The sequence below is a fragment of the Lacerta agilis genome, chromosome 1, assembly GCF_009819535.1.
Source record: "Lacerta agilis isolate rLacAgi1 chromosome 1, rLacAgi1.pri, whole genome shotgun sequence".
NCBI lineage: Eukaryota > Metazoa > Chordata > Lepidosauria > Squamata > Lacertidae > Lacerta > Lacerta agilis.
Genome location: NC_046312.1, coordinates 22,114,612 through 22,137,913, shown reverse-complemented (window position 1 = coordinate 22,137,913; position 23,302 = coordinate 22,114,612). Strand labels below are relative to the sequence as shown.

Genomic DNA, 23,302 nt, shown 5'->3' with positions numbered 1-23,302 from the left:
CTCTGCAGGGCTCCTGCCAGGACACCTTCCGTTTTAGGTTACAAGAAGCGACCCAAACTCTTCCTCTGCCGTGTTTCTTATGTCAGCCGCTCTGAAAAAAAATAAAAAATAGGCGCTTGAAAAAATAGCGGTTTTTTAGCCGCCCAGTAGGTGAACCCGGGGCAGCCCTTTAAAAAAAAGACATTTTTTGAAAGGTCACCCGTGGCTAACTGGCCCTTTAGGGTATAGGAAGAAAGAGCAGGTTCCGACCTGGAGGTTCACTGGTCTGAAGGGAAGAGAGTGTGGGCTGTGGAGGAGAACGTGTGAAAAAGCGAAAGCAACAGAAAAAGTGAAAGGGGTTGTCATCATGAGGAGGTGGGCATAGTAACCCCTGAGCTCCTCCCTAGGTATCACCTCTGCTCCCCACCCCACCCACCCTAATCCTCCTGGCACAATATCATGTCTCAGGAAAGTGAGCACGGGAAATGGACAGTGTCTAGTAGCGATGATGAGAGTGCAGGGGAACAAACGAACAGCGAGATGCCGTCCACCTCTTTGCTGCAGCAAACTGGGCAAGAGAAGGGTCCCCGTTACCCTTGCTCAGAGGCCAGGAAAGCTGCTCACAAAAGAAAAGCATCTCCCCTGAAACATAGCGATAGGAGCTTTCTGCAGGAAGTGGCCCCTGCCCAGAAACAGAAGCCCTCCCAAGAAGGTTTAGGTTGGTGCCTTTCCAGTAGTGATGATGATGAAGACAATCTGAAAGAGGGAAGGGGGAAAGGAGGTGCAGCAGCTGGAGTCAAGCAGGAAGAGCGTTGTGCTCCTAAGGGGATCCTATCAAACCACAAACTCCCACCAAGCCACAAAACAGAGTCATCTGACAGAGTACAAGATGCTTGGGATCTGTTAAATGGACAAAACCCTTTCAGATTCTTCCTCACTAAAGTCAAAGGGATTAAGGCAAGGTACAATTCTGGATCCCTACACATAAAAGGTAAGTAATGGCATGCTGGAATTGTAATAAATGCATACACGTTTTGGGTGTTAGCTTTTTCTAAAAGTTGGTATAAATGTTATTGCAGATGGTATATAGAGGCATAGCAGGGTAATGTGTGAAACAAATGAAAGATTGCAGTGGTCAGAAAACTAGCTTGTGGTTCACAGTTCACACACATGTACACCACTTGATTTATTTATCTTTGCTGACTAGCAGTGGTTTCATTGAAAAGCATAGCATTTCAAGTGATACGAAAGGTGTTTGTATTCAATAAAGTCTCTGACTCCTGAATAAGCTTAGTAGTTTGGGGATAAGAGGACATGTCCTCTTAGGAATCACTAACTGGTTACAGAAGAGGAAGAAGATAATAGACAGTTCTCATAATGGAGGGATCTGTGAAACAGGATCACCTGAGTATTAGTATTGGGGTCTCTGCTTTTAACTTTGTTCATGAATGTCTTGTAGCTGTGGGTGATCCTGAGGTTGCCAGGTTTTCTAACAACACCAAATGGTTCAGAATGGTGAGAATAAAAAGGTATCATGAAAAGCTCGGAAAAGCATCTCTTCAAAATATCTGACCGGAGATTAAAATGACAAATGGCATTCATTGTAAGTGGGACAAAAAATCCTAACTCCACATAAACACTTAAGGCAGGCACCCCCAAACTTGGCCCTCCAGATGTTTTGGGACTACAACTCCCATCATCCCTAGCTAACAGGACCAGTGGTCAGGGATGATGGGAATTGTAGTCCCAAAACATCTGGAGGGCCGAGTTTCGGGTTGCCTGACTTAGGGCCTGAACGTATGGGATAGTGGTAGATAATTTGATGAATATGTTGACACAGTGTGCGGCTTGTTAAAGAACAGATAGTAGTTTACACTTTTGTGAGGTAGGCTTGTTTTCAGTTAGATATCTCAACCCTGAATTTAACTTATGGTTATGTTGTTAAAACAAATTTGCTGACGTTTATTTCAGTAGAAATGCTTATTTACAAAACTTTAAATTTTTATGACAGATATTTTGTCTCCCCTCTTTGGGACTCTTGTATCTTCTGCTCAGGTAACTTTATACATTCATGTTGCTATTTTAAAACACAATGCAGTATTACTTGTTCCCTTACCCATGGGATTTGCAGGGGCATTAAAGGAGTTTTCTGATGATGCATGTAACTTTTTGGTCAGCTTCTTTGCCAATTTGGGGAAAAAATCAAACCCCGTCTCAGGAAATACCATTATTAGGACCAACTAAATGTGGGTTAAACCACAGAGCTTAGGGCTTGCCGATCAGAAGGTCGGCGGTTCGAATCCCCCGCAACGGAGTGAGCTCCCATTGCTTGGTCCCTGCTCCTGCCAACCTAGCAGTTTGAAAGCACGTCAAAGTGCAAGTAGATAAATAGGTAAACAGCGGGAAGGTAAACAGTGTTTCCATATGCTGCTCTGGTTTGCCAGAAGCAGCTTAGTCATGCTGGCCACATGACCCGGAAGCTGTACCCCGGCTCCCTCGGCCAATAAAGCGAGATGAGCGCTGCAACCCCAGAGTCGTCCACAACTGGAAAGGGTGTAGTGAACTTTAAAGCTTGCTGACTTTTGTGACATTTTAACTAGTCCTAATAAAGGTTTTGCCCCATCATAGCTTTCTGCTGAACATGATTTATCTTAATATTTGGGAACAGGTTTCAATTTTCATTTTCCTCTTTGCACCTTTTTATGCATTTAGTTAGATAATTTTTTGCTGTGTTGGGTTGTTTTTTTGTTTTTGTTTTTGTTTTTTTGTTTTTGCTAATGCTGCTAATACCTTGAAAATAAATGAGACAGCCTATATTCTTACATTGTGTGGCAGATGAAACCTAATTAATGTGCAGCAGTAAAAACCTTACTTAAGCTTGTCCTGCATTTTAAAGGTGCTAGTTACATGGGTAAGCATTTTCTTGCTTAGTGTGTATAACGACTCATATAATTAGGAAATAAAAATCTCTCTAAACCAACTGTCCCCCAACCTTGGGTCTCCACAAGTTGAGCTACAACATCTGGGGAATCTAAATTCGGACAAGGCTGCTCTAAACTTTCAGTAAGCATTATTATGGGGAAAGGTAGCACACAGGTTCTAACTATTCCTTCTTTTTCTCTTCATGACAAAGTTTAACTATTGTATAGATGTGGAGTGGCTTGTCAGACAGTATCCAAAGGAATTCAGGTATGTTTCTTTGAGAGCAGCTCCCTCTTGTAGTGCTTTTCTTCTTCTTCACATTACTGTATTTATTAATTAAATTTATATACCACCCTTCATCCAAAGGTCTCAGGGCAGTTGACAAGATGATTAAATTTTCTTAATGTTCAATTGAATGGACATAAAAATGGTCTAGGTTACATACTTCTTGTGAGATTTAATTTATTGTAATGATGTGATGTTGGTTTTTAGAGATTCATCTCCATAAATTTTTCAGTGATGAGTAATGGAATCTCCATGTTCAGAGGCAATATACTGTACCACTGAATATAAGTTGCTGGGGAATAATAGTGGGGTATTGTCTTAAGTTTTTTTGGACTGAATCTGCAGGTCTTTAACATTCTTAACTGCAGCATTGTTTTATGTCTATAACAGTGCTAACTGGGCTGTCTTGCAACCATGGTTTGCATATCTGTTTCAAACTTGTTGTGAGGGCCATCCTGGTTCTAACCATAGTTTATAGGGACATAATGTGTTCCCCTGGTTAAAGTATTTATTTCATAAAATTTATGTACCACTTTATGCAAAGAAAACCTCAAAGAAGACCATGAAAGTGAGTGGAGGAAGATGCATGAGGGAACCTGCAGGGAGGAGGGTGAGGGAGTCCACATTACACTCCCAATCGTTCAATCACATTGACTGACATAGGAAAGGGATGTAGCCCCATGCTAGAGCATTTACTGTATTTTTCGCTCCATAAGACGCACTTTTTTCCTTCTAAAAAGTAAGGGGAGATATCTATGCGTCTTATGGAGCGAATGGTGGTCCCTGGAACCGAATTGCCCAGGGGCCAAAAGCAGATCGTGCCTTTTTTTACAAAGAGAAAAGGGGGTGTTGAAAGGACCCCACTCAGCAGCTGATCAGCAAGAGATCGGGAGAGAGATAAGAGTCCCTGGCTCCCTTTCGGCCCGCCCCCTTGCCCAGGCCTCCATTGTTGAATGTGCTGCAGAGGGAGGTTGTTTGTTTCCCTAGCGACATGTGACTGGCTGATAAGATTATCTGTCTGGAAACTGTAGAAACACTCCCTTTCCTTAAGAAGCTGCAGAAATGTGAGTTGAACCCCATAAAAACGGGGCTTTTCCTCTTTGCTTTTCCCCCTTTGCAAAAAAGCTGCACAAATCTGAGCTGATCCTTAAAAAAACGGCTTTTCCCTTTGCAAAAAAAAACTGCACAAATTTGAGCTGATCCTCAAAAAACAGGGCTTTTAGAGGAGGAAAACCAGAAAAATGTTTTTTTCTCTTGTTTCCTCCTCTAAAAACGAGGTGCGCCCTATGGTTCGGTGTGCCCTATGGAGCGAAAAATATGGTACTTTACATGCAGATGGTGCCAGATTCAATCCCTGACACTCCTTGTTGGGCTGGGAATGTCCCTTGTTAGAAAACACTTTTTTGAAAATCTTGAGAGGCATTTCCAGTTGGAGTTGACAATACATACTTCCAGCATAATTAAGCAGCTTATAGCCAGTAGTTCAGCTGGAGGTTTGTGCGGCTCTTATCACCAGTGAATTGTCTAATGAAGTTTCCTTTGCTCCAAGGGACAAACCTTTATTAATAATCCATGGGGAGAAGCGAGAATCCAAGGCTGCACTACATGAACAGGCACATCCTTATAAAAATGTTCGCTTATGCCAGGTAATTATTTTTATCTTGCCTGCATATTTACAAAAGATAAAGTATTCTCTTCTGTAGCCTTACCCCACCTGATGCCCTCAAGGTGTTTTGAACTACAGCTTCTTTCATGATGGGAGCTGCTGTCCAAAACATCTGGAGGGCACCTGGTTGGGGATTGCTGTTGATCCTCAATCCATTAATAGTTTTCTGTAAGAAGGACTATATTTATGGCAATGTTACTTACCAATCAGGAAATGTTTTTATCTGATCAGAGTTACCAATCGGGAAATGTTTTTATCTGATCAAAGTTCTCCATTTCCCTGTGGTCTCCCGCATACCTCTCTTGAGTCTTCTATATGCAGCCTAAGATACTTGAAGCTATTATAGAACAATTGGCAATATCTGCATGCAAAATCTGTAGATTGACTTTTAGAGTTTGAAGATGACGTGTAGTATTGGGTGAGACGGCTGTAGTGTAATATGTGTTGAGTCCACCAGGGAGCAGTAAGACAAAGCAAAATAGAAAACTGTTCCTAAAACATTATAGGCAGTACTGTATAATGTTAAGAGTTTCTATACTGGAAAAGACTTTTAAAAAAACTGCATTTTTATTTCAGGCAAAGTTGGATATTGCCTTTGGAACACACCACACGTAAGTAATCTGTATTATATTGGGGAAAGCCATAAGTAAGGAACTATTTCCTTAGAGAGGAAGAGGGGGGTACAAATGATTTTAAATAGATAAACAATAATAATTAAATTTCAGTGTACCTGTAATAGGAAAAATTCTGACTGTTTACAACTTGGAATGTATCAGTGCTCAAAGCAAGAAGATGATTGACACTCAACTTAATCTACTGGCAGTCTCTCATGCCTCATGGAGTGCTGCTCCAGAGGGCCCCCACCTCTGGGGAAGTTGCCTGCAGCTGGAAGGGAAGAACTGAAAAGCCCCTGTGTATTCACAGCACACAATGTGTGGCCCTTTAGATTTGTTCCGATAATGAAAGAAGGTAAACAAAAGTCTTGAAAAGGAAGTGTCCCATTGCAATTGCACCTTGATTCTGTTATGTACCTTAAATCAGCCTTGCAAATAGGTGCACAGAAGTTACTAGCTAGGATTGTCAGCTTTATAGCCTTTTCCTGATCTTGTGCCTTTAAAACACAGAACCTTATTAGCAGGTGAAGCTTTCTATATTTCGGGGGGGGGGGATAAAATGTTGGGGAAATATTCACCTGCTTAATTTCTGGATATCAGTGTGAGGTAAGGGAGAGGACCATTAACCATATTGCTAGCCCACAGCTGTCACTGCCTAACAACTCCTCTGGCTGCCTGTTACAATTAAGTGGCTATTTAAAAGCCTGTGCATTGTCTATATAGCCTTTTGTGTTAAATTGTGTTTTTTTGTGTACAGCATTGTAACAGCACAAAGAGTGGTCCTGATCCTTCTAAAACAGATATGATGTTAAGAAGTGGCCTACGTCTTGCTGTGTAGATGCAGCCACAAATTCTGGTTGCAAATTCTCCCCCCTTCCTTGCCATAACATCTAGGAATGCTTGCCATGCGAAGCAGCAGCATGAATACATTACTTTCCGTGCCCTTAAGCTACATTATTGGCTGTTCCTTGTGGGGGACTCACACCATGATTATATACTTGCAATGCTGCACAATTTGAAAACTAAAACAGTTTTACCACAACATATCAATTTCATTAAAGAAAAACTTGTGTTGTTCAACCCACCCACCCCTGTAAACCAGGTAAAACGCCAGCACCCAAAAAAAAACAAAATGCACACCAAAGTAGCACCCACCAGAAAGAGGGAACCCACCCATGAATGCCTTTAATAGCATCCTCAGTTTGTTCAGAAGTAGTATTTCAATAGTCTTTCAGACCTTGATTGTTTGCTGTGCACTATAGCATACAGTTTGTTCAATTTATGAGTAAGCTATTGTTGTTTTTCAACTTCATGTGTTCATATCATTAGCAATGCTATTATGTGTGGTGTTGGAATGAGTCAGCATTATGAGCTAGGCATTTTTTTTAATTTTTTTTGCCATTTTCCTTCTCAAGTACCAGTTTCTAAGGCAACCTGACTCTTGGAGGAGAATAAGCCAAGGCAACGCATGGCATGCTTTCTGTTTAGCATTCTACTATAATTTACTTAATGAAAGTTTTAAAACAAAGGACATGGAAAATATGGTAGTTACACCAACAGGAAATGACAATGGTGGACCTAATTAACAATATTTCCTTTTTAAATAATAAAAGACAACATGAGTAGGTTTTTGAGAAGGATGGGTAATTGGCTTTTTAATATATAATTTGGGTTGGGGGGGCCTAGTGAATATTGTCCTAGTGAGCAACAAAAGATAGTGCTTTTTAGTAAGGGTGGCTGCCAAGAATATCTCCCTCTATTTAAAGCCTGCTGCAACCAAACACTCTTTCATGGCGGTTAATCAGGTTATCATTGGCTAGTATCACGATGACTCCAGGTTAAGGCACAGCATGCTTCTGAATACTACTTGTTGGGTGGGGACAACAGTGGGAGAGGACTGTTGTCCTGCTTGTAGAAACATTGCTGGTATCTGGTTGCTCATTGGAATACAGAGTGCCTTCCTCGTTTGGCATTCTTATTCTTTCACGTGGAAGTGCTGCGTGCTGTTGTGTCCTCAGCAGTCACAAGGGCAATAAAAGTAGCAAAAATAAAACCCATGCTTCCTACTTTCCCTGAAGAGAATAAAATGCTATTGTTCTGCACTTCTACTGTTCTAGTCATCTAGTCTATTTGTTTTCAGGGAATGGATAACTGTCTGTCTGTCTGTCCAAGAGATGTTACATCTGATAAATGAACAGCTGCTGGTATAAATTACTTGACTGCCGGATTTAGGGTGGTGCAGGTGGTTCCCCGGCACAGGGAGCCGAGCTGAGGGATTGCTAAATAGTGCGCTTGAGAGCATACGCAGAATGGAAGGCGAGGGCACTTTTAACAAATGCTGTTCCAAAGGAATTGTTGTTTAAAAAATAAATGGGGGGGGGGTAAGTTTTGTCCTCTCTTAGGCACCATATTATGAAAGTCCGCCCCTGACTTCATCCTAGCGATGTGGCCTGGGCACCTACAATAAAAACTGTATTTGTTAGTATCCACATGTTATGAATGTGCCCCTTATGATACCGTGCAGTTTCACCCAAAACTTAATGTATATCACCTTCCTAGACAGATAATCCACCCGCTAGCTGTGCCTTGCTTTTATTGTTTGATCTTGTCTAATTCAGTGCTCACTCTCCAAATGCCTGTTCAGAACTTCCTCCTCTTTACCAGACTCTAATGGAAAGGAGAATTAGAGTTGAATGTCAGCAGCACCATGTGTTAAACGGTACAGTGGACACAATAGAGATCTAAGAAACTCTGTATCAGAAATGCCACGGGTCTGAGCAAAAGTCCTCCAACACCACCTTAATCATTCTAGCCCCATTCTTCTTAGGGAGGATGACCAAGGCAGTTTCAGTTCCAAAGGTAAAGGGACCCCTAACCATTAAGTCCGGTTGGGGACGACTCCGGAGTTGCGGCGCTCATCTCGCTTTACTTGCCAAGGGAGCCGGCGTTTGTCCGCAGACAGCTTCCGGGTCATGTGGCCAGCATGACTAAGCCACTTCTGGCGAACCAGAGCAGCACATGGAAATCATATATACTGTAGTTGAGTGTTATCACCAGATTGAAGAAATATTTTAACAGCCATAGAGTCAGTGTCCCCGTAAACATGTTTATAGCTATAATATAAAGTATTACATCTGGAGAGACCCTGAATGCGCTGAAGTTGCATTTGCGCGTTTGAGCCCTCTTTCATTTTTGCTGTATTTGGTGCTCCCTTCCCGTAATACTTATAACACTTTTGTATAGGAAAATGATGTTGTTACATTATGAAGAAGGGCTTCGCGTGGTGATACATACATCCAACCTTATTGATGATGATTGGTACCAGAAAACACAAGGGTAAGAAAGTTATTATAATGTAATAATAATAATTTATTATTTGTACCCCGCCCATCTGGCTGGGTTTCCCCAGCCACTCTAGGCGGCTTCCAACAGAGATTAAAAATACATTAAAGCATCAGTCCTTAAAAACTTCCCTAAAGGACTGTTAGAATATATTATTATTAGTATTAGTATTAGTATTATTATTATTATTTATTAGCTTTATATACCGCCCTTCATCGTGAGATCTCATGGCAGCTCACAGAATAAAATAGCTTGTTGTATGACTGTCATTTGTATCATTGGGTTTTTGAAAACCTTTTATATTGCATGTATTGAATGTATATACCTCCAGGATTCTCAGAGGTTATGCACAACCACTCACTGTTTAGAAAGGCATTTAATATTGTGGTTTACATGGCATGGATTGTTTCCTCTTTAATGGTTTCTGGGCTGCCTTATTTCCCAGAGGATCCATTGTTGGCTTGCCTCAAATGCCTTCCATTATAAAACCCAGTAGCAAACTTCCAGTCCAGACAATGGTACAGCTAATAAGCCCCATTCTTTATCCAATGTAGAATCTAAAACAAGACAATAAAATCACACGGGATGAAGTATTTCAAAATAATGAATTGTTGATTTATTATTACCTTAACTATATTTTGGTCATAGATGGTATGATGTCCAAAACAATAAGTGAAAGTATGATTGACTACTGCATGATTTCTAAAGTAGAGATCTTCTTCCATAACCCTACCAGCAAAATTCCAGGAATGTATTCCACCATTGAATAATGTCAGTAGTCGCTGGGCACCACTTCACTCTGTTCATTGGTATTGCTCAAGGAGATTGTTCTAATGAATTCTATCTACAGTGAATTTTAAGATGTCAGCTATTACAGGGAATTGTCAGTCTTGGACTGTTTCATATTTATAAATATAGATAGTGGACCCCTAGTTAGTTTATTGCTCTAATAACTTAAGTTCACCTTGAGACGATAGTTGCTTGGCTCAGGCTGCTCAGAAGTCATAAAATGCAGTCTTTACTTTTTACAGAGAATATGATCCAGGTAAATTTTATTCTTTATATAGCATACTTTTCTCCTACTGTATTTTTAGCAGGTGGGTAGTAAAATGAGACTTGATTCTATGTCAAATTTCTAGTTTCTTTCCTGATACAGAAATTATACCGATATTCTTGTGGGAAACAAAGAAAATGTATCAGTGACATTGTGGATAGACTTAAGTGATACAAGAACTCTTTTGTTTGTTGGTTGGCAATAGACAATGCAGCTCATATTGAAAAATTGTCTACATAGCTAGGGAAGGTCCTGTCTCTTCAGTGGAACTATAATATAATAACTGTATTGTTATCGGAGGTAAAAGTAGCATATTACAAAGTTATCTACCACATAATGTTTCACCTATTGCTATTTGACTTTTTGTATCTGCTGCTAGGATATTCAAACAAAGGACATATTTAGACAGTTTTCAAAGCTGGCTAAATTCCTCTGCTGTCCAGAGAAGATTTAGGGAACATTGGGAAGGAGAGGAGTGGGAAGTCCGGTTGCACGAATAAACAGCATTCCGTGCATGTAACAACTTAGCTGAATCTCGCTTCAAGATTTGAAACATTTTCCAGATAATTAAGCTTGGATATTTCTTTTAAATAAGGGCATAATAAGCCAGTTCCCTGAGCTTTGCTTTTGAAAGATGACGCACCAGAATTGTAAAAAAGAGAGAAAAGAATGGAAACCTTTATTCTTTGAATTTGATAGAAATTAACTCTGCTCCATGAAAGCATTTTCTATAACATGTTAGGGCAAGATCCAGCATTAGCTGGCTATCACACTGAGTCTTTAACAAAATTATTTGTTGTTCTAAATGCAATATAATCATTTGGTGATACATCAGCCATTCTTTTACTTCTATCTTCCAGAATATGGCTAAGCCCTCTGTATCCAAAACTGCCACTTGGAGCTGCTGAGTCTGCTGGTGAATCTCATACCAATTTTAAGTGTGACCTAATAGGCTATTTGAGGTCTTACAGTTCTCCTACTCTCAATGAATGGGTTGAAATAATCAAGCAGCATGATCTTTCAGAGACAAGGTACCTAATCTGAGAGGGGTTCCCTTTAACAACGAATTGCATTGAATTCTTATTCCTGGCTTGCTTTTCTTTTTTAGCATGTTGAGAAGGATAGAGGGAAGGGGTGTAGTGAGAATGAAGCAGTGATAAAATTAAGGTTCTAACTGAAAGGTGGTTGCATTTTTAAAAAATCATTTTCTCTTTGCATGTTGGAACAATTTAACTAGGCAGGAGCATCTTTGAGAAGACTTAATGCCAGATAATAGTGCAATTTGGAAAAGCACTGTAACCTTTACCATAATTCAGCATGCTTTTATTTGTGTCTATCTTTTGTGTAGAGTATATCTTCTTGGGTCAACTCCAGGTCGATACCAAGGCAGTGAAAAAGAGAAATGGGGTCACCTTAGACTTAGAAAGGTACTGCATTTTTAAGCTTATCCCTCTAAGGATGTATTGTTGAAGCTCTTCTTTTTCAAGGCTTGCCTCCAGTAGTTCTTCGTTGACAGTCGAAACTGACAAGGAGAGAAAGGTGCATCTTCAATTGGTGGCTCAGGGTAGTAGCATGTCTCTAACTTGCTACACAAATGTAAATGGAATATCTATAGAATACTTTGTGTTAGTGTTACTGTTCCAGTGCGGAGAGTTAGAGTACAACAATGGGAAGCCGCCTTCTGTGCTAAACACTCAGGGGATTGTGCAGTTTGAGAAACTATATTGATAACTGGGCTATTTGGTGGTACATATAATAGAAAGTTGTGACAGCTTACATTCAGTAAAAAGAATTGCAGAGAAGACCGAAAAGTGTGTGGCCAGAGAAGACCATACCTCCTGATATAGCATGAAGATGAGAATCTTTAGCTTTCTGGGTGCAATAGAGACATTGACCATAGTGAGGTATTGAGGCATAAGCTTTTGTGACTTGGAATGTTCTTGGTCTGATGTTCCATTGGTTTCTGAATTGTCATTGGTGTTCTGATATCACACCCCCCCCCCAAATAATAATAATAATAATCTGTTGGGTCTGTGTAAAATGGCAGAAGAGGGCACTGTTGGTAGGTGATGGCACAAATCATATTGGAGAAATTGGGAGCAGATTACACTCTTAACTAGATCCTGTTTCCCCTCTTATCCCAGTGTGTCCCCAAGTATATGTAGGAGGAGACCGAGAGGAGATACAATAGCCATCTTCAAATATCTGAAGGCCTGTCATGTGGAAGATGGAGAAAGTTTGTTTTCTCCTGCTCCAGAAGGGAGAACTTGAACTAGCGATTTAAAGTTACAAGAAAAGAGATTCCAACTGAACATCAGGAAGAAGTTTCTGATAGTAAGATATGTTCAACAGTGGTCTGCCTCAGGAAGTTGTAGATGCTCCTTCATCGGAGGTTTTAAAGCAGAGGATGGATGGTTTAGTTGAGATTCCTGCATTGCAAGGGGTTGGACTACATGATTCTTGGGGTCCTTTCCAACTCTGCAATTCTGTGATTCTTTGTACCTACCTGCTTACCAGACCGTGCAATTGTGAGACTAATTCATGGAAGCTTATGCCAGGAGGCTCTTAATCTCAGGGTCATGGGTTTGAGCCCCACGTTGGGCAAAAGATTCCTGCATTTGCAGAGGGTTGGACTAGATGACCTTCTCAGTCCCTTCCAACTTTGATTCTGTGATTCCGTAAGGTACCCAAGGATTTGGCCGTTTTTGCTGTTAACATAATAACACGACTTTCCTACTGTTTTTAAACAATGAGGGAACTCTGTCATGGTATTTTTTAGGGAGAAACTAAGCATTCAGCACAGATACATAGAATGAATCCATTGGTGGTAAAGGAGGGTTGGATGAGATGCTGGCTGAGTAGCTAATCAGATAATGATGTCCTTCATAATAGGCAATCCCTTTGTCATACTTCAGCTAATCAAGTGACTTTGTTCAGTCCAACTTGAATTGCCAAAGGTGGTGATGTTTTGTTCTTGTATCCAATTTCTCCCCAACAGCTTTTGAAAGAGCATGCAACACAGCTACCTGATCACCATTCTTGGCCTATAATAGGACAGTTCTCGAGCATTGGATCTTTGGGAGCTGATCAGTCCAAATGGCTATGTTCAGAGTTTAGAGACAGTTTGATCTCTCTAGGAAACAACACGACTCTGACAAATCACGATGTTCCTGTTTACCTGGTATTGCTTGCTTATTACTTACTGCTTTAGAAAAACAACACCACACATTTTCCTTCAAAACTTCAGCTAGCGGGTAATCTTCCAAATCCTTTTGAAGTTCTTACGAGTCGAATGCAACAAAAGACAAATGTTTAAGCCTCATTGAACTCACTAGACTTTGTGCATTTAAAAATTCTCCTGAAGTAATGTATAACACCATACTCGTGTTGTATGCAAAAACTCACTGCTCGCTTTTATTTTATTTTTTATTTTATTTTTAAAAAAAATTGAATTCTGAGAGGCTTACTTAGTTCTGCAAATCTTTTTCCAAGTAGGGATGTGGCTTACGCTGTTTGCTACCATGTTACTTGGCACAAATGGCTTGAGCTTAATTGTGCTTCAATAGAGTATAGCTGTCAACTGAGCTACATTTATTATAGCTAACTAGTTTTTACAATTTGTTACTTTAGGTTTACCCATCAGTGGACAACGTGAGACAGAGTTTAGAAGGTTATCCAGGTAAAAACATATGCCTTTGGGTGCAGTGTAGAAAGGGGGTATTATAAAGTTGGGGGGGGGGACAACAGAAGGAGTTTCTAGAAGTTTCATGGTATTTTAAAACTTATTTTTAAAAACATTTTTCTCTATTCATTCTTTCAACCCTAATAATGGCTCCTGAGGCAGATCACACTCGAAACTTAATTATGTAATAAAATATAAAGAGCCTAAGAATATAGGATCAACAGCAACCTTTCTCGGCCATGGGCCAGTCCACCGTCCCTCAGACCATGTGGGGGGCCGGACTATATTGGGGGGTGGGGATGAACAAATTCCTATGCCCCACAAATAACTAAGAGATGCATTTTAAATAAAAGCACACATTCTACTCATGTAAAAACACGCTAATTCCCGGACCATCCGCGGGCTGGATTGAGAAGGCGATTTGGCCATATCCAGCCTCCAGGCCTTAGGATGCCTACCCCCGATCAACACATTATGAAAAAGACAGAGTGGGAGGTGAGAATCAACACAAACCAAGCGCCCATCAGAATAAAACTTTCTTGGCCTTGATATTTTCATAACTGAATACATTTATCAAACATGGAAGGCATATTGCATAGTTAATTTATGCTCTACTAATGTGAACTAGCAAGTTATTGCTGGCATTTTCCATGTCACTTCCAATTGACTGTTCCATCTTGATGTTTATTTTATGTACTGCAGGTTCCATATCACATAATTGAAAATCTGCATATAGAGTATTCTTTAAAGAGGCTGAGGTGTAAATTGCTTTTTAAAATCCTACTAAATCTGTTTTTTGTGCATGTATAAGGAAAATTTGTGAATAATTCATTATTCTATTGTGAGAAACCATTTCAATGCCACACTTAACTATGAGTAATGGGTCTTTTATTTCTCTCTAAGCTGGTGGTTCTCTGCCGTACAGTATACAAACAGCACAGAAACAGCTTTGGCTGCACTCTTACTTCCAGTAAGTAAAATTATCTCCTCATGATTTAATGACATTGGGGGGGGGGTTGTTTGTTTGTTTTTAAATTCATTACATTTGCAGGAGAAATAGGCATACAAACAAACAAATCAGAAAACCCTTGGAAAGTTCATTTTAAAAACTCATTGGATTGTGATATACATTAAGTTTTCCTGTATAATCTTTAAGCTTTCTCAGAAACTGATGTGGGGAACGGTCATTTTATGTTTTGATTGCAAAAAAAGAAGAACATCAGTAGACAGTGATGAGCGGCAACAATGTGCTCTTTCCTCTTTTGATTTTTTGTAAACCTACATACATTCCTTGATTTAAGTCCAGTGTAATTTGAATCCAGTGAATCTGTACATTGAAGGGTAAAAGGTTTTAGTTAATTGTGACTGGAATCTAAACGCATCGTGCCCATTGACAAATCTTGCATACGAAAGTGCTGGTGGGGTGCCTAGCAATGAGGCTAGACCTGCACAGTTGATCTTTATCAGGTCATACGCTCTAGGAATGGTTGCAGAATGCTGCTTTGCACAGTACAAGTAATAAGGGCATAAACCATGTTTGAAGACTTTTCCTGTGCATACTGAAAATAGATGTGGATAGCCACTTCAAACTTTGTACACACTTATCTATAACAAGGGGATTGGCCTTTATTTGAAGCTTGGCGGAAACACTTGGAAATGATGTAAATTTGAAAACATCTTAATTAAGGTTTAACCTAAAACTTTTCATTTTTTAATACTTGAGCAAGTGGTCAGCAGAGACGTCTGGTCGTAGCCACGCAATGCCACACATTAAGACTTACATGAGATCATCTCCAGACTTCCAGAAGATTGCATGGTTTCTAGTTACAAGGCAAGTCTTCTGACTTCTTTTGTATTTCCTCCAGAACAGCTGCTTTGATTATCATTTGGCCCCTCCATCCTCTTTTATTTAAAATAGGTAGCAATTTTGGTGTTTTTCTTTCTTTCTTGTGAGTCTCAGAAGTGGGCGGTCCCTCTTTCACTGAGTTTTTCTCTCTCTAGTGCCAATCTTTCTAAGGCTGCTTGGGGAGTGTTTGAGAAAAATGGCACACAGCAGATGATCCGATCATATGAGCTAGGAGTCCTCTTCCTGCCATCAGAATTTGTGAGTTTATCTAATTCCATATAATGCTTCATTTAGTGAATGCAATCAAGTCTTTTTATGTATTAATAAATACATAAAGACCATTATGACATCAGACCATAAGGCAATGTGCATGTGTATCACAGTTCCAAAAAGTTGTGAAACTGCCCTTTTAAGGTCTTGTGTGGTTTGGAACAAGACATTTACAAAGCTAATAAAATGTCTGTTTCTTTAGTTTGGGTGAGCTATTTAACATCTAGCCAAGTTCTAATCAGAGCAGACCCATTTAAATGAATGGAACAAAGTTACTCAGGCCCTTTAATTTCAGTGTGTCTACTCCCAGAAAGACTAACACTGGATACAGGGCTATATGTTGTAGCTGCTAACCTGGGAGCCCATCACAGTGATATAAATGTGGTCCCAAGGAATACAGAAGGAAAGAAGGAAATATAAGCAGAATAGATGTTTGCGAGCCTCGTGGATATTTTCTGATGAAAGGAAGTGAAGTGATGGATTGAATGTAACATCACTTTTCTTTCTCTCTCTCTCTCTCTCTCTCTCTCTCTCTCTCTCTCTGCACTTTTCACAGGGCTTGGAAGCAGGCTACTTCCAAGTGAAGGAAAACATGTTTTCTGATGAGCCAGTGTTATCGTTTCCTGTACCTTATGATCTGCCCCCAGAGAAGTATGAAAGCAAAGGTAAGATGTCCTCCTCAAATGTAGGGGGAAAGGATAAGTACCACACTTGAGCAAAAGATCTTTTTATTCTTTGGCACTTGGCGGGGGGGGGGGACTATAAGCGTTGATGGGAGCTAAGGAAGATGATATCTAGAAAGTGAGACTAACTCAAAAGAGACCAATGGAAGTAATTCTTAAAGTTCCGGAATTGTCTGGCTTTTAAACTCCACTCATCAAAAGGACTAGATCATCCACATGATAAGACTAGCTGTGGCAACTAGTGCCTCACATCTGGGGATGAGACTTAACAGCCAAGCTTTGGAAATCCTGCTTGGCTCTAAAAGCCTCAGGTAGGTCATTATGGATCTGCCCAAGTGTTACAATGATGGGCTGAGCTTGGAAGAAGAATGGGACACAAGTAGAATAGCCTTTCAATCTTTGATAGGCTGGTCCTATGATTCCATTTGTGCCAGGTAGCTTATATGTCGAAATCAGGCTTTCAAAAATGTATGCCCTTCCCCTCCCTTGCTTACCTTTGTGGGTGCCTTGCAAATTCATTTACAAGAATGTGACATTGTCTCAGATGTATCTATGAGGACTTTCGTCCTTCCTGTATTTGTTTGCCTTGGCTTGCTGTTTGTACAAAATGTTACCTTTCCACTACGTGCCCTTCCATCATGTTACCAAAAAATTCCACGTGTGTCACCCGAGGTCTCTGGAATTGTGAAGGGAGAGAGTGCTGTTAGCAAGCTGTATTTCCTTGTTTGGACTTCTGTATTCCTGATGGTGATATGATTAGTTACAGTGTCAATAGGATTCTTTTCCTCCCGTTGTGATGTGGTGTGGCTGAGATCTTCACTGGCTCTGCTAGAATGTTCTAATTTATGCCTCCTCTGATTCAGGTGTAACATTTTGCTGGGACTAGTCCCAAGTGAGCATAGCATTTCAACCTCTCCCTGCTTCTTGCTCATCTCTGCCTAGTTTCTGCTCTTCTGCTAGCAAATCCTGCTGTACAGAGAGAAATAAGACTTCCATACCTCCTGATGTGATCCTGAGATGCTGCTGTGTTGGAATGTTGGGGTTTGTTTGTTTTTTGGCAAGTATAGCTTTGTGCTCCACCAGCACAAAGGGAGAAAATGTGTACAAGTTAAGGAAAGGATTGTACTGAAAGTTTCATTCACTGCTGTCAAGCAGTTTACCTCTTTGATCCACTGATGCAATGCTGCCAACCTTGGTCCCATTTATTGAACAGTCTCGCTTATGGAGAACTCTAGATTCTTCATTTCCTGACTTTAAGATGAGCTGACTAGCCTCCATTTTCTTCTTGGCAGTGAAAAATGTTGTAAATCCACAGGTTCAGAAATTGATCTGTTATATGACATTGTCTCTCTTTAAATCATTGCAAATTGCTGCATTTGCAGGAGACATAATTTCACGGCTTCCTATTATGTGCATTTTGAGAGGAGTGTTTTATTCTAGCTGATACAATCAAATGTTGCTTTGTTCATTGTGCAGTAGATTAAAATACTTAAGATGAAATGCTATGTCTGTTTTACAAATGGGTATTGTCACTTCGTGCAGAAGGAGCAGGAAAATGTGAAGCATTGTTGCTTTCCCTTCATTTTGAAGCTGGATTTTAGCATGCCTTTGTGTGCATTAGAATCCTGCTAGTGGGGTAGCTTTTCAAAGGTTGGTACATATAATTGCAAAACCCCTGAGGGTCTCTGAGAGGATTCTTTTCAAGGAAAGGGTTTGAAATTGGCTTTTCCCCTTCTCCACCCTCCTCTGGTTTCCAGTAAGCAAAATCTTGCACAGCTGCCAAAGGGCTGCAAGATTTTATCCAGTGAAATATCCCAAGAAACCTGAAGTGCTAAGTCCTAGCAGAGCACAATGTTTTCAATATAAGGTGTTCCTGTTGACAGCCCTTTAGGAGACGCTGGGAAGGTACCTAAGGAATGCTGCCTAAGTTAAGTTGACAACGCAGTTATGCAGCTCTATCAGTCTACATCCTGTGGAGAAGTATTATTGAAAGAAATTGGACAGGACTTTAAGCTGTAAACTCAGCTCTGCAAAATCTAAATTGCTTTCTTGTTGTGGATGAGAGCTGTACAACTCAGGACTACCATGAAAAAAGCAAGCAGGGGATATACCAATATGTGGGGTCTCCCTTTGGAATGGTTAAATACAGGGTGAGTACTTTAAAAGAGGCCCTGTGGATACAGAGCACACATGTTCCACAGGACCTCTTTTAAAAGACTCACCCTGTATATGTCTGCATACTTTGCTTCTTCCTCTTTGTATCTTTTCCCTGCATATCTATTATGCAGAGCTGTCAACCTTCCTTTTTCTTTTTCTTTTCTTTTCTTTTCTTTCTTTTTTTCTTTTCTTTCTTTCTTTCTTTCTTTTTTTGCATTGGGAAACGGCCATAGCTGTCAACCTTCCCTTTTTTGCAGTGGGAAACAGCGCTGGAATAAGAGAATTTCCCATAAAAAAAGGGAAGGGACAGTTGACAGCTATGCTATTATGCCCTTTTGCTTCCGTTCCTGTGAAAGCATAGGGTTTGAAGTGTGACACCTCTTTGTAAAGCTCTATGAATAACTACTGGGAAGTCTAAAAGTGTTAAAAACAGCAACACAACTTTGAGGAAAAGTAGACAGAAATAAAGCCCAGCTATAGACCTGTTAGACAGGCCTAGCTAAACACTAATTTTTCTGAGGTGCCATCTCACACTCATTGTTAAGGCAGTATAAACAAATGTTAATGAATTGTTTTAACATTTTTCAATTCAGTAACTTTGTCTAAATCTTCAGAGAAAGTTGTATTAGTCTTATTTTCTTGTATGTTAAAATAAGGCCATTTTTCATTAGCAAATGAGAAGACCATAGAAGGCTATACAGTAGTTTGTACCAGGCATAGGCAAACTCGGCCCTCCAGATGTTTTGGGACTAGTAATTCCCATCATCCCTGACAACTGTTAGCTAGGGGTGATGGGAGTTGTAGTCCCAAAACATCTGAAGGGCCGAGTTTGCCTATGCCTGGTTTGTACCATAACTAGAATGAATACAGTTTTCTAGCGCTGTTCTGCTGTACGTAATGTACTGCTGCTGTATGTACTACTGTGTGAGGTTTCCAAATTGCTTTGTCGTTATTATTTTGCAGCACACATTGCCTGTTGTTACACAGTGTATCCAAGGTATTAATTGTTAGCAATGACCTTGGCATCACTCAGATACTGTAACTTGGCTTGTATTGGACAGCCCTTGTGATAGTCTGTAATCAACCTCCTGAAGCTTCGCCAGAGGAAGAATCTTTGTTGCAAACAAACCCCAACGCCCTGCACTGTATGTATGCTTTGAGGGAGGCCTGCAATGCAGACCTTGCTGGTTATTTAGATGACATGCTCCCTCGGCTCCTGCTTGGTCATCTTTGTTTAAGGTCATCTTTGTTTTTTAAACATTGCGCCTCTGTTTGACTTCACCGACTTGTCTCTCTCCCTGCCTCCTAGCGGCTCTGTGGAATACGAGTAGAAACATGGCAGGAATCTTTGGTTAGCAAAGCTGCACACACTTAAATAGATTCTATAAAGACTGTAAAGATTATGGATTATTGGGAGTTTTGTTTTGGGTGTCTCCAGTCCGTGTATTGTACCAACCACCCAAATGACATGCAGACTGCTGAGAGAATCGGAACTGCAAAATTGCACCAGAATACAATAGAAGGGAAAGTGCCATAGCTGCAAATACATTGTAGAGACCTGTTTCCTTCTAGCTCAGCCACCTAAGAAAAACCCACTGGATCAGGCCAATGGCCAATCTAGTCCAGCATCCTGTTCTCACAGTGGCCAACTGGATGCCCATGGGAAACCTGCAAACAGGACCTGAGCACAAGAGGGCAACTGGTAGTCAGAAGTATTTGCTGCCTCCAACTGTGGAGGCAGAACATAGTCATAATGGCTAGTAGCCGTAGATACTCCATGAATTAGTTTAATCCCATTGCCTCCTGTGGGAGAGCGTTCCATAGTCCAACTATGCAACTGTATGAAGACCTAGTCTCTTTTGTCGGTCCTGATTCTTTTTAGCATTCAGCTTCATTGAATGTCCATGAGTTGTAGCATTACAGGAGAGGGAGAAAAGCTTTTCTCTGCCCACTTCCTCCCTCCCATGAATAATTTCATAAGCTTATGTCACCTCTTAGTCACCTTTTCTCTAAACTAGAAAGTCCCAAATGCTGCAACTTTTCCTCATAGGGGATTTGCTCCTCAACCTTGATCATTTTGGTCCCCCTTTCTTCCCTTTTTACCTGTGTTTATTATTTATCCCATTTACTTTATTGGTTTATTTCCTACCTTTCAAGGCAACACATTTCCGAGGAAACTTGCAACATGAATAAAACGATAGTATGGAGCAATTAAAAGTACATCTATTGTCAGAAAGCTTTTAAAATGTTGTGTATATGTGATAGCTTAGAGCATTAAGAGTTATTGATAGGAAGCCTGGTGGAACCAAAAAGTATTGGCAGTACTTCCAAAGACATCCCCTATATAAAATTGAGAGTAAATTGGTAATTTTATATAGAAAACCTTTCAATAACATTTTTTTTCAAGGGAATGAATAGCAGTTGAAATCAAAACAACACAAAATCAGTAAAACTGAGGAGAAAACTATGCAAAACAATTATATGAGCTACAGTAAAAGCCTGTCTATATAGACATATATATTTTTATAGAGTGTTGGTTATACCTGTAAGTCCCTGCCCTTCTATGAAGCCCTCTGAGTTGCCTTGGTTAACCATCTTTACAGGATTATTGCAAGGAAGGGTTGGATACAAAATTATTATTTTTTACATCGTAGTTGAGATATTTGTGCACTTGTGGAAATTTTAGGTAATAGTCTTGGTGCTGTTACATCAGTCAAATTGTACCCTGGTATTCCTTCTGCTGTAATGTGTCATGCTGTTCTGACCTTTCTTTACAAATGAATTGATGTTCTCTGTACCTGGTTTTACAAAACTATCCCAACCCCCGAACCTCCCTGCTCCACCTTTTGAAGTGTAGAAATATTCTTTGGGCATTCCAGTTTCTCCCCAAAGCTGTAGGCTTGGTTTGAAGTAGGGTATTAATAGGGCTATAAAAGTATCCCCCATTGTCGGAGGACTGTAACAGTACAGTGGTACCTCAGGTTACAGACTCCGCTAACCCAGAAATAACGCTTCAGGTTAAGAACTTTGCTTCAGGATAAGAACAAATCGTGCTCTGGCGGCGCAGCGGCAGCGGGAGGCCCCATTAGCTAAAGTGGTGCTTCAGGTTAAGAACAGTTTCAGGTTAAGAACGGACCTGCAGAACGAATTAAGTTCTGAACCTGAGGTACCACTGTAAATGGATTTGGTAAGTATTGCTTAGGTGGATTGTGCCTTACAGCCCATTAACCATTCCCAGCATCTAAGATAAAGCTAAGCTGAAAATGAAATATTGCAGATTCTGACAAAGCAAATTGGCATATACATATTCAGTATATTGATTAATGCTCCAGTTAGTGCCCTTGGCTATGCACCCCAACATTAAACTTTGCTATAAGAGGGTGATGCTCCTAGGGACAAACTGATTGTGTGTTTCGTTGTGTGGTTATAACGATCAAAGCTTAATCATACCTCAAAAATTTCATCACCAAACTTGACACAAGGCTTCTCAAAGTGAGGGTGGTAGATTTCATTTCTGTTTGGATGATGGGCACCATTCTGAATCACGATGATGGACAAAAACTTCATTTTGGCATGACCTTGTTTTTTGACATAGACTGGGTCTCCTCTTGAGACATCAATGCCAAACATGGCCCAAGGGTTCGCAAGGTGGAACAGTGGTCTTGTTTGGATGCCAGGTGCCATTTTGAATCAAGATGGCAGATGAAAACTTGACTTTGGATTGACTTCACCCAGAGTTTGGTGCGATGGGTTCAGATTCACAGATTGGGCTGTCCATTTAAAAATCACATTATTTTTTGGTTTCTAAAAATAACTGGGCAGCGCTGGGCACTCCCCACTAACGAAGCTATAAAGGTCAAAGCTAATCATACCTCAAACAAGTTTCTGAGTAGCAAAACCTCATTTCTAAAGGTTAATAGCTGGTGAAAAAATGAAGCGGCTGTGAAACGTCTAACTCCTATCAAAATCTAGGAATGGAAGTTCTAATTTAATTTTCTCAGTTGGCTCATCATGTTTTGTATCTGTGGTGTAAATCTGTCCCATTTCTTCCTCATTGCAGATCGCCCATGGATTTGGAACATTCCCTACACCAAAGCGCCTGACACACATGGAAATATGTGGGTCCCTAAATGAATAGCCCAAGTTCACTCTGAAACTTCAGCATCTTTAAATATGAGCCGATTCATATACCTGTGGGACTTGCTGGTTTTAATAACATGGACTTTTACGCAGGATGTAAACTAGCTTCTCTATTTAAAAAGTACATTTTTTAATAGATTGAGAACATTTTGGATAAAATAATGGGCATGTAGATTAATATTGTTAGAGCTTATGATAATACAGTGCTTTTAAAATTGAATTTATAAACATCATTACTCTATTTTGAAATGACCATGTCAATTGGGTAAGACTATCTTTGTACTGAGCGTGAATATTTTCAACCCTGTTCCTTCTTTATCCTGGAAACAGTGGCCCTGATGAAGGAGAATTTGTGCAGAATTGAAATAAAGTGAATAAAAGTTCTTGGTTTCTTCGGTCATCAAAGTATGAGCTTAGGCTTATCCTGTTTACTGACACCCTGTCTTGTGCTCACAAATAGTGTTTATCCCACCACAGATGCTATTCATTGTAAAATGCTTTTCAGTTGAGGCATTGCATATATATTATTTATTTTTGCATATTTTTATAAGGATGAAATCCTGATAAAAGCATATGATGTAAAATAAGTAGTTTGTTGCTATGGCAGTAATCTAAGATAGTTAGGCTTCCTATTTCATCTTTAAAAGTAGGGAGCGATACCT

General features: G+C 40.1%; 1 protein-coding gene across 2 annotated transcripts; it reads left to right on the top strand.

Annotated features, from left to right (window-relative positions):
• The first annotated feature begins 160 nt into the window (after positions 1–160).
• On the top strand, positions 161–23,040 carry TDP1 (tyrosyl-DNA phosphodiesterase 1). Of its 2 annotated transcripts, XM_033141311.1 has the most exons (15): positions 161–970; positions 1,991–2,034; positions 3,113–3,168; positions 4,736–4,832; positions 5,429–5,463; positions 8,710–8,802; positions 10,723–10,893; positions 11,211–11,289; positions 12,861–13,043; positions 13,493–13,541; positions 14,448–14,514; positions 15,268–15,375; positions 15,546–15,648; positions 16,217–16,325; positions 22,561–23,040. In XM_033141311.1, the coding sequence occupies exons 1-15, from the start codon at positions 439–441 to the stop codon at positions 22,632–22,634; spliced, it is 1,800 nt and encodes a 599-aa protein (XP_032997202.1). In that variant the 5' UTR covers positions 161–438; the 3' UTR covers positions 22,635–23,040. The 2 variants fall into 2 exon arrangements, with proteins under 2 accessions (XP_032997202.1, XP_032997212.1); XM_033141321.1 differs by lacking the exons at positions 16,217–16,325; positions 22,561–23,040 and having other exon boundaries at positions 15,272–15,375.
• The last annotated feature ends 262 nt before the right edge of the window (positions 23,041–23,302 follow it).

What these genes read in the sequence shown, in the direction of transcription:
- TDP1 (XM_033141311.1), top strand. Translation starts at nt 439, where the DNA reads ATGTCTCAGGAAAGTGAGCACGGGAAATGGACAGTGTCTAGTAGCGAT. An exon ending in TGGATCCCTACACATAAAAG is followed by an intron (nt 971 to 1,990) that starts GTAAGTAATGGC and finishes TTTTTATGACAG; the next exon opens with ATATTTTGTCTCCCCTCTTT. An exon ending in CATGATCTTTCAGAGACAAG is followed by an intron (nt 10,894 to 11,210) that starts GTACCTAATCTG and finishes TCTTTTGTGTAG; the next exon opens with AGTATATCTTCTTGGGTCAA.